This window comes from Rhinopithecus bieti, unplaced genomic scaffold (assembly GCF_001698545.2).
Source record: "Rhinopithecus bieti isolate Rb0 unplaced genomic scaffold, ASM169854v2 scaffold_60909, whole genome shotgun sequence".
NCBI classification, from domain to species: Eukaryota; Metazoa; Chordata; class Mammalia; order Primates; family Cercopithecidae; genus Rhinopithecus; species Rhinopithecus bieti.
This window is the reverse complement of record NW_016823619.1, coordinates 1,207,979-1,218,546: the sequence shown is the minus strand read 5'-3', so window position 1 is coordinate 1,218,546 and position 10,568 is coordinate 1,207,979. Positions and strand designations below refer to the sequence as shown.

Sequence of the window (10,568 nt, the reverse complement as noted above, 5' to 3'; positions counted from 1 at the left end):
CCCCAGCCCCGACTCCCAGCCCCGACTCCCAGCCCCGACTCCCAGCCTGTCCACGCAGGCGCTCCCCTGCCCGCGACCTACCCACTCGGGCGAGTGCAGCCCTCAGCCCCGCCCCAGCCTCCGGCCCACTCCCTGCGAACCTGTCCGCCTGGGGCCGCCGCCCTCCGCTCACGCCCAAGTCCTGAGTGCTCCGTGCCTTCCCGCCGTCCGAGTCGGGCGTCCCCCCTCTCCGCTTCCCCGCCCGCCCACGCTCCGGGTCCAGGGCGCGTCTGCCCTCGCTGTGCCGCGCGGTTTCCTGGAGACTCCTCCTCACAAAGCCCGCTTCCCTCCCCCGGCCTGCGGACCCCGAGCGCCAGCGGCAGGTACCGGGCGTGGCGCCCCCTCTTCAGCCGCGGCGCTGCCGGAGCGCACGCTTCGTTCTGGTGGCGCCCGCGGGGTCTCTTTAGGGGCCTGAGCGGCCGGTTCGGCTCTCAGAGCGCCCAGCGCGATTCTCGTGCTCCTTCCCAACGCCCTGCCGGCCTGGAAATGCTCCAAGTGGCTTCAGCTTTTGCTTCTCTCTGTTTAAAAAAAAAATGTATTGACAGCTGGTGGGGGAGAAGTTAACTTTTTCTTCTCCTCGGAGAGGACTCACTCATGTCTTTGTTGTTTCAGACGCGTTTCAAGGGCAGTGAGTATCTCCTGAAAGATGTGGAGATTTCAGATAATTGAAAGATTGTTCCACTTTTTTGCAAGTATAATTGTGAGACTGAGCATTTTTATATGGGGTCGAGCTGAATCCAGTGTGCATGTGTGTGTGTGTGGCACGAAGTTTTGGAAGAGTTGCAGCAATAGCAAAAGTCATAATGTTATTTTATTTTTAACTCTGGCAATTCTTTACCTCATATATTTATGGACTATAGACACTAAGAGTTGGCTTCATATCTTTTTCTTGTCATTCCCTAATTCTTTCTTAGCCATGACTTGGCGTCACAGTTTCACACTGCAAGAAAGAGGATTTTAATGATGCTTCCATTAGGCTTAATGTAAACTTTGGGGTAAAGGTGGCCAGCAGTGGGTTTCGGAAGGGTCATTTTCCTTTAGAGGAGAAAAGGTCCTTGTTTCCAGTGAGAAGTAAGGCATGACACAGATGGCAAACAAGAATTAGAAAGGAGGCGTGCCCAGGACAAGAAGATAGTAGTTGCTACTTTGTGACGACAGATTGCAACTGGAGTAAGAATATAATGTAAGGGACTTGGGAATGTACAGTTCTGCCGATGCGTGGTGAGCATGAGGGACAGTCGTATTTGGAGAACCAAGGTAACTGGCATGGTACAGCTTTTTGCTAGCAGTGGGAAAAATCGAGGGGCGTGTAGAAAACGGGAAGTTAGAGGAACCGAGGTGGGAAAAACTTAAGAACAGAAGAGCTGCACTTGGAAATGGAAAAGGACTTTAAAGTGACATTTTGTGTCTATATTACACTACGATGCATAATATTTAAAAGTGGCTAAAAACAGAGTCCATTACCGTCCATTACCAAAACAGCAACGTAATCAATGCTGAAATTTGCAGGAAGTGATGATGCTGACTTTCATAGAACTTGGTTATTGGCCAATATCAAATTCGCTTGTTAAAAATCTTCGTGAACCACAGATTTTCTTTTCTTTTTTTTTTTTTAAGACGGAGTCTCTCCATGTCCCCCAGGCTGGAGTGCAATGGCGTGATCTCAGCTCACTGCAACCTCCGCCTCCAGGGTTCAAACAATTCTCCTGCCTCAGCCTCCCGAGTAGCTGGGATTACAGGCGCGTGCCACCATGTCCAGCTAATTCCTGTATTTTTAGTAGAAACAGGGTTTCACCATGTTGGCCAGGCTGATCTCGAACTCCTGACCTCGTGATCCGCCTGCCTTGGCCTCCCAAAGTGCTGGGATTACAGCCGTGACCCACTGTGCCTGGCCACACAGACTGTTTTCTTGTGATAAATAAACAGATGCAATTGCTGCCCTATTGAAGAACTGAAATTCTTTTATTTATTTATTTTTTTTGGAGACGGAGTCTTGCTCTGTCACCAGGCTGGAGTGCAGTGGCACGATCTCAACTCACTGCAACCTCAGCCTCCCAGGCCATTCTCCTGCCTCAGACTCCCGAGTAGCTGGGATTACAGGCATGCACCACCACGCCCAGCTAATTCTTGTATTTTTAGTAGAGATGGGGTTGCACCATGTTGGCCAGGATGGTCTCGATCTTTTGACGTCGTGATCTGCCTGCCTCGGCCTCCTAAAGTGCTAGGATTACAGGCGTGAGCTACCGTGCCTAGCCTGAAATTCTTTTTTTTAGAAAAAAACAGAATACAAATGTAATTTAGCCAAAGATTCTTTTTGAGTTTTTAATCTGTGTGACTTAAACTGACGAACCATGGTGTTCACCCTATGAAGAATTTATATTTGCTCCAGAATGCTTTACTTGTTAATTCCAAATTTGTACCTGAGCTCATAATCCCACACATACAGACTTCAATGTGCCTAGGTTGCTTAAGACATTTCTTGAAGGATTCACATGAAGCTTGACAGTGATTGTGTTCACAGTTTTAGAGAGATTTTAAAAATATCTTTTAAAGTATTCTTATGTATTTATTTTATGATATTTATTAAAAGTATAATATACTTTGTTTTCATCATAAAACCAGCAGGTTGCATGGTCTCGAAATGTGCCTGAAATTCTGCTGTGTGGCAGGGGTTTTGCGGGGGGAGGTCAAAGCACATCAATAATAGAAGAAGCTATGAATAAGAAAAGTTAAGATTTCGATATTACTTGCACTTTGGGTTTGTTTTGTTTTATTTTCTAGAGATGAGTTCTTACCATGTTGTCCAGGCTGTTCTCAAACTTTTGGCCTCGAGGGATCCTCCCACTTAGACTTCCTAAAGTGCTGGGATTGCAGGTGTGAGCCACCATGCCTGGCCAATATTACCAGTACTTTGATTTTTACCATACATACATTGATTCTTGGGGTTTCTGAACTTTGGGCTGATATTTTGCCTTGAACAAGATATATTTGTATATCCCAAAGACTGTACTCGTTTTCATAGTATGTCGTTGACAACCATTAATTCATAGCAGAGTGGAAACATAGGAAAACATGAATTAATGAGATACCGATTTCCTCACTTCACCTTTGTATATATTCACTGACAGCTTTTCTTCTTCTTACTGAGTAAAAACTGAAGCTGGATATGGAAACGAGATAAAGAGTATTAATACTTTGAGAAAAAATGTATACTCTTCCTGATTTAGGCTATTAGGATATGAAAAATGGCTCTCACTTAACTGTGATAATTCTGTAAGTTTGGTCCTACAGCTTTAAAATAAAGTGTTATTTTTCTTCACTTATTTTCCCATAAACAGTTATGTTCCAACTGTTTAGGGGAAAGGCTTGGCAGGCTGGATGAATTGAGGACAGGGCTTTTTGTTGTTTAAATGTCTACCCAGTGTTAATGGGCCCTGGACAATTAGACTACTCGGGGTAGAGAAGAGAAGATTTATTTATTTTATTATTTTATTTATTTATTACGTAGTTTATGTATTTATTTATTTATTTTTGAGATGGAGTCTCACTCTGTTGCCCAGGATGGAGGGCAGTGGCATGGTCTCGGCTCACCACAATCTCTGCCTCCCAGGTTCAAGTGACTCTCCTGCCTCAGCCTCCCAAGTAGCTGGGAGTACAGGTGCCTGTCACCATGTCTGGCTAATTTTTGTGTTTTTAGTAAAGACAGGGTTTCACCATGTTGACTAGGCTGGTCTCAAACTCTTGACCTCAGGTGATCCACCAGCCTCGGCCTCCCAAAGTGCTGGGATTACAGGTGTGAACCACCGCGCCCAGCCTTTTTTATTCTTTAAAGAGAGGAAGTTCTCGCTGTGTTACCCAGGCTGGTCTTGAACTCTTAGACTCAAGCAAACCACCTATGTGAGCCTCCCAGGTAGCTGGGATTACAGGTGCATGCCACCATGCTCAGGACTGTGAAGAAGATTCTTGAAGAGTTTTTATAGAGATGAATAAGGGCAATTTTCATTGCTATTTTATTTATTCGAAAATATTAGATCTTCATAGGATTAAGTCTGACTCTGTCCTGCTTTTACTATTGCCACTAAATGCTGATTCTGTGGCTGCCATGGATAATACTGTCATGGATAATACTACTCAACTGTTCTGACAGTCGGTCTTTTATCACCTCATACTTGGATTATTGAGAATTAAAGCATATTAGCTTCCTTGGTTATGTTGTTCTGTATGTTTGTATACAGGCTTTCTCTGGGGAGAGCTTTCTTCCCATTGCCCTTCTGGGAAGTTCAGGAAAATTTAACTCTAGCCAAAATACGGTATGTATAGTCTAAGAACCAAATGAACAAAAGAAAATAATGCACTGTGGTCTCATGTAAAGAAAGGGCAAATATTTATTTTTTTATTCTTCGTGTTAATCTTCACTTAATACTTTAATAAAATGTTGTGAAGACTTGTAACTGAAAATAGTTGGCACAGCTAATTCAGGAGCCACAATTTCGCTATTTTAGACGAGTGCTACTTTAGTACCTGAATCCAAGCGATCGTGTGGTCGAGTCAGTGTTGGAGTCCTTGTCGTAGCTGCAGATAGGATGAGGGATGAGGGTGCTGCCTGGGGTTTCTCGTTTACACCCACACTGCGGCTGCCACACAGAAGGGAAAGGATGTGACCGTTCTGTTGCTTCAGTTCTGTGGTCTGAGAGCCTCATTCAGTTAGAACATTAATGCCCCAAGATGGCTAAAACTAAAGCAGTAAATATCTGGCTTTTAGTTTAAGCTAAAAAATAGATTTAAATTTAGGATATATGCATCCATCAGCCTGTATGTTGTGGATTTGGTAAAACTTCTATTAAGATTAGTATTATCATTCTACATTTAAGAATGGGAGGCGATGGAGCTAGGACTGAAATATAAATACTTTATATGAATATATACACTTAAAACATAATATATTTTATAAGTACGTATTCATAAATGTAAATTTCCATCCTGTGAAGATGAGCTGTGGAATAGTGTTATTGTTAGACCTAGTGAACCTGTGATCTTTCCTGTGGGCTTTCATGATTTCCTCATTGGTCACAGCCTTTAACCTTGAAGGAGGCATGGTGAATATACTAAAAACCATCAAATTGTATACTTTAAATGAGTGAATTGACTAGTATGTGAATTATATCTCAATAGCACTGTTAAAAAATATAGACATCAGGGGTTGGGCGCGGTGGCTCACGCCTGTAATCTCAGCACTTTGGGAGGCGGAGGCCAGTGGATCACGAGGTCAGGAGATGGAGACCATCCTGGCTAACACGGTGAAACCCTGTCTCTACTAAAAATACAAAAAATTAGCCAGGCATGGCGGCGCGTGCCTGTAGTCCCAGCTACTTGGGAGGCTGAGGCAGGATAATTGCTTGAACCTGGGAGGCGGAGCTTGCAGTGAGCCAAGATCGCGCCACTGCACTCCAGCCTGGGCGACAGAGAGAGACGCTCCATCTCTTAAAAAGAAAAAAATTCCAGTGTCTATTTTTATTTTATTTTTTTTGAGATGGAGTCTCGCTCTGTCGCCCAGGCCGGAGTGCAGTGGCGCGATCTCAGCTCACTGCAAGCTCCACCTCCCAGGTTCAAGCAATTCTCCTGCCTCAGCCTCCCAAGTAGCTGGAACTACAGGCACACACTGCCATGCCTGGCTAATTTCTTTTGTATTTTAGTAGAGATGGTTTCACCGTGTTGCCCAGGCTGTTCTTGAACTCCTGAGCCCAGGCAGTCCGCCTGCCTCAGCCTCCCAAAGTGCTAGAATTACAGGCATGAACCACCGCGTCTGGCCCGGATTTCTTTTAATAATTGATGAAAAGGTGATCAGTTATAGTGCAAAGTGAGGTATTCCTTTGCTTACGGAATTCTAGCTAAAACTGTAAAAGTTTTAAGGAATATTGTTCTAACTTAAGTTTGGGGGCATTTGCATTTTAAAGGGTTAGGTATATGAATTTTAAAAACTAGGTAAATGTTTTTAACTTAAACCTACTACTACTTTATTTACTTTATGAGTTGGAGTCTCACTGTGTTACCCAGGCTGGCCTTGAACTCCTAGGCTTGAGGGATCCTCCTGCCTCAGCCTCCTGAGTAGCTGGGACTACAGGTGTGAACCATTGTACCCAGTTCTAATATTACTCTGTTTTTATTTATTCTTTAATTTTATAAACTTATTTGAACATTTTTTATACTTGTAGTAGAGCCAAGGTCTTGCTATGTTGTCCAGGCTGGTCTCAAACTCCTGGGCTCAAGTGATCCTCCCATCTCAGCACTTCCGAAGTGCTCTGATTACAGGTGTGAGCCACCACATCTGGCCTATAATAGTCCTTTAAACACTGATACTGTACTATATTGGCATAAACAAATGTTAATTTTAATTGCGTAACAATAGAAATCATGTTTCAAAAATATAAAAAACCTAAATCTGTGTTTCTGTGAGTTATGCCAAACTCTTAACTATGATTCAAGGTATCAGTATATAATCACCACCTATGTTTGAGTAGTTTAGCTTATGGATTGGTTTGTTTTATACTAGGTACTTTGTATCAGAACATAATTTTATCATGTATTATATAATACGTTGTGGTCTTTTGTGGTCTCTTGCATTTTGTTATGGTTTGGCAAGTCATTATCTTTTTTAGTTTTCATGACAGTTCTGTCTCAGAGGAATTTTATTTCTTCATTTAGGAGATGTAAGGACCCACTGTATGCAGTGTTATGCCAACAAAAGTGTAAGAAGTCATCCTGTCTTCGTATTTAGACTCTTCTCAGAGTAGTTAGAACAAGCACCTGGGAAGCGGGCTGTGGTGACGGTGCCCTGTCACGGTGGTTCAGAAGAAAGGAGCAGGGAGGGCTTGATGGTAAGTAAGGGGGTGTGTTATGAACTTACGGACGTGTTAGGGAAGAGATTCTATTCTTATTGAAGGGTATGGGGCCTTCTGTTCAGTAGCAACAGTACGAACGTGTGGAGGACAGTTGCAAAGGTGGATTTCTGGGCCATCTCATCTGGAGGGAACTCCATGGAAGTTCTGATAGGGTTGTAACTCCTCCACCTGGTAGAAGGCTGCGCTCAGCTTGGGACTTACTCTGGGCCTAGCAGTGAGGAATGGAAGTGGTCCCACTAGACCCCAGCCCAGGTCCCCACGGGTGAGGAGTACAAGTGCTCCTTCTGGATGACTGGCCCAGGCCTTCAGGGCAGTTCTGATTTACAGGGTGCAGGGATGTGGGCGTGATTACTGTCGTACTTTTCAGACAGTTTGGACATGACAGCAGGTGAAAGTAGTGATGTGTTCAGATCTAAGCTTGTGAAATCAGAAAAGGAAAGCTACTGTGTAATGCAGTATACTTCTATTCTTGCTGTAGCTACCAGAAAACTCACAGCCAAAATGATTGCTGGATTGTTGGGCCCTGTACTGCTGTAATAGCTGGGAGTACGTGTCGCACTTTTCTTCAAACAGACGATCTTCTTTTACTCTCAATGATCTTTATTGTGTTTTGAACACTGAGTCACCTTCTGTTCTTTTGGAATTGGGTGGGGCATAGTTCTTACACAGATGGTGAATATGCTGGTAGTTGTCTTTTGCATGGGATCATTTTTCCATTAAGCATCTTTTATTTACGGAGTTTTTCCAGAGTCTTTCTCCCTGTCACTGATCTTTTCTTCATTTATTTTCTTAACTGTTTTAAAGTTCTGTAATGTTTGTTAAAGCAAACTATTTATTTTGTGAATTTTTTCCTGGATCACATTTTAAGAAACTAATCCAATTTATATGTAAGGATTAAAAATGAGTCTTGATGAATTTATGGACATTTATTAGGCATTTGCTATGTTCTAGGTACTGTGCTAGGTGCTAGTGACACAAAATATGTGTAAGACAAGGCCTTAAACTCAGAAATTTACTAGCTTGCAATACCACAACAAATCTGTTTAATCCTAGCATTAGTCATAGTATGAATTGGTGGGTTTTTTTCAGTTCTTTTTATTTATTTATTTTTGACACAAGGTCTTACTCTGTTGCCCAGACTGTAGTGCAGTGGCACAATCATGGCTCACTGCAGCCTCAACCTACTGGCTCAGTCACCCCTCCCACCTCAGCCTCCCAGTAGCTTGGACTACAGGCATATGCCACTAATCTCGCTAATTTTTAAAATTTTTTGTTGCGGTGGGGGGTCTCCCCATGTTACCCAGGCTGGTCTTGAACTGCTGGGCTCAAGCGATCCTCCTGGTCTACTTCCCAAAGATATGGGAGGGAATACAGGCGTGAGCCGCTGCACCTGGCTATTGTTATTTTTTTAACTGATAAAAGTATTATTTTTATTGTGTTCAGCATGTTTTGAAATATGTATACATTGTAGAATGTGCTAAATCGAGCTAATTAACAAATGCATTATGTCACGGGCTTACCATTTTTTTGTGGTGGAACACTAGAAAATCTATTCTTAGTGATTTTTTCAAGAATATATTACGTTGTTGCTAACTATAGTTAGTGTTGTACAATAGATGTCTTGAACTTATTCCTTATAATTGAAATGTTTTATCTGTTGCCTTATATGTCTCTAGACTCTCCCTCATTCTTCTAGTAAAAGTAATACATGTTCATTTTTTTTAAATCCAGGAAAAAATATATGAAAAAGATCATTCATAATACCAAACCATCCATAATGGTAGTTGGTAGAAAAGTATAAATTGAATAGGGTTTAATGGATTGCGGCCGTGACTAGATGAAAGTATCAATACGAAGTTAGAAGCGCATCCCACGTGCACTTGTGTATCCACTTGTGTATGGCGGCAGCAGTGTCCTTTCGGATCACAGCTTTAGTTTTGTGCCTGGTGATTGCGTGCTGGCATTAGTGATAACCACACCAACAGCAGATGTGGAAATACTAATACGATGGTTTTCATTATGCTTTTTTTATTGCTTGTAAAATTGTCATTGAAACTGAGTTTGATTTTTTTTTTTGATTCATTCAGTTACACGGCGAAGTCCCCCTTTATCTTTCTATATTTAATGAACATGCGGTTGTATTTTTCTTCATTTCTTATGGCTGGACAGGTTTCAAAAACATATTTTTTTTCTGATTTAAAGAAGAAAGTATGCTCACTGAAGAAAAAGCTTTGGAGAATAAAGAAAAAAATAGTTACCTACAATTCTACTAACTGGTGATAACCCTTAGCAACATTTTGTGGATTTTGTTAATCTTTTAATGATATGTTTGGATATATATGTGTGTGTACAGTATCCTCCTTTCTTAAATGCTATATGATGGATATCATGTTATTCTTCAGAAATATGACTTTGACTATTGCAATCTCATCTGTCTTGTGGAACTACCAGACTTTATTTAGATGATGTCTGATAGACATTTGAAAAACTGGATTGTGAGATATGATATAATGAGAAGAGATAAAATAGAATTTGAGATATTTAATTTCCTGTTCTTTTAAGTTATGAAAACATATTTACTTGAGTTATTTATTAGATCTGTGTCTAGGATATATGAATTATTTTTGAACTCATTAGACTGACATGATAATTGTATAAGCAAAAGTCTGGCCATGGAAGGCAGTGTTTGTTTTTGCATGGTATGATGTTAAAAGACAGAAGATTTATCCCTGTCTCTTTTTATCTGAATAACCTTTGGAAGAAAGCATTCCCTCCATAATGAGTCACAACTTCAGATTGCTTTTCTTCCCCTGTGCTGTGTTGGTGTATTAAAGTTTGCTAACAGTTACAAGTATTTTTAACTGCAGTGGTTTCGTATAGCACAATTGAGTGATGGCTACTTTGAGGTTCCCGTGATGACTTGCTGAATTGGTGTGTCCTTGCCTGGACGTGACCTGTCATGTGGCCAGTGCCCGTGTGCGTGGGCTGCCCTTCATCCCTGTAGGGTGTGCTGCGGCGTGGCCACTGGCCTCTGGTTAGCTTTGAGACTCCCACCATCTCGCAGAGCCCATGGCTCAGGCTCAGGCTCTGGCTCTGATGGGTGTGGGTTGTGCCCTGAGACCCACCCCTTCCTAACTCCCTGCCCTTGGGTGAGTCAGGCACAACTCTTAGAACCTTGTTTCCTCTTCAGTTTGATGGGGGTTGAGCCTGACTCTGTGCTGCGTTGTGAGGTTGGAATGGGGAGAGGCCAGTGAGCACACTGGACATGGGTGGGCAGCGAGGCATGTCCTCGGGTCAGCCATCTGAGTCACAGGCCCAGAGATACACAGCTGTGACCAATGCTCCGCTTGCGGGCAAGTCCTGGTGTGGCCTTTGCCACCTCCCTCCCCCCCTTCTGCTGAAATGGAACAGATGAGCCCTGGGGTTTTTCTTTGTTTCTGTTCCACTGTGGTTTGTTTACACTGTTGCTAAGAATTTATCTACCATAATGCTTTGTTATTATTAACACTTGTAAGTATGTGTGCTTAAAATTTCACTTTCTCTCTCTTCCTCTCTGTATATCACTAAAATAATATCCAAGGAGCCTGCATTGTCACTCCTCTTCCTTGTCTTGATTTGCTGTGTATCTTC

The 10,568-nt window shown here is 42.4% G+C and overlaps 2 protein-coding genes across 3 annotated transcripts in view; one reads left to right on the top strand and one right to left on the bottom strand.

Moving 5' to 3' along the window:
• DYNC2I1 (dynein 2 intermediate chain 1) overlaps nucleotides 1-1,648 on the bottom strand; it is a 138,315-nt gene extending 136,667 nt beyond the window's left edge. The window contains exon 1 of the mRNA XM_017861665.1: nucleotides 141-1,648. The gene's annotated coding sequence lies outside the window, so the exon portion shown is untranslated. The remainder of the gene's footprint in view (nucleotides 1-140) is intronic.
• A 5,101-nt stretch (nucleotides 1,649-6,749) lies between these two features.
• ESYT2 (extended synaptotagmin 2) overlaps nucleotides 6,750-10,568 on the top strand; it is a 97,737-nt gene continuing 93,918 nt past the window's right edge. The window contains exon 1 of one of the 2 annotated variants that reach the window (XM_017861669.1): nucleotides 6,750-6,914. In XM_017861669.1, coding sequence (XP_017717158.1) covers nucleotides 6,912-6,914 — 3 coding nt within the window. In that variant the 5' untranslated portion in view covers nucleotides 6,750-6,911. The remainder of the gene's footprint in view (nucleotides 6,915-10,568) is intronic. The other variant, XM_017861670.1, reaches the window with a different exon arrangement.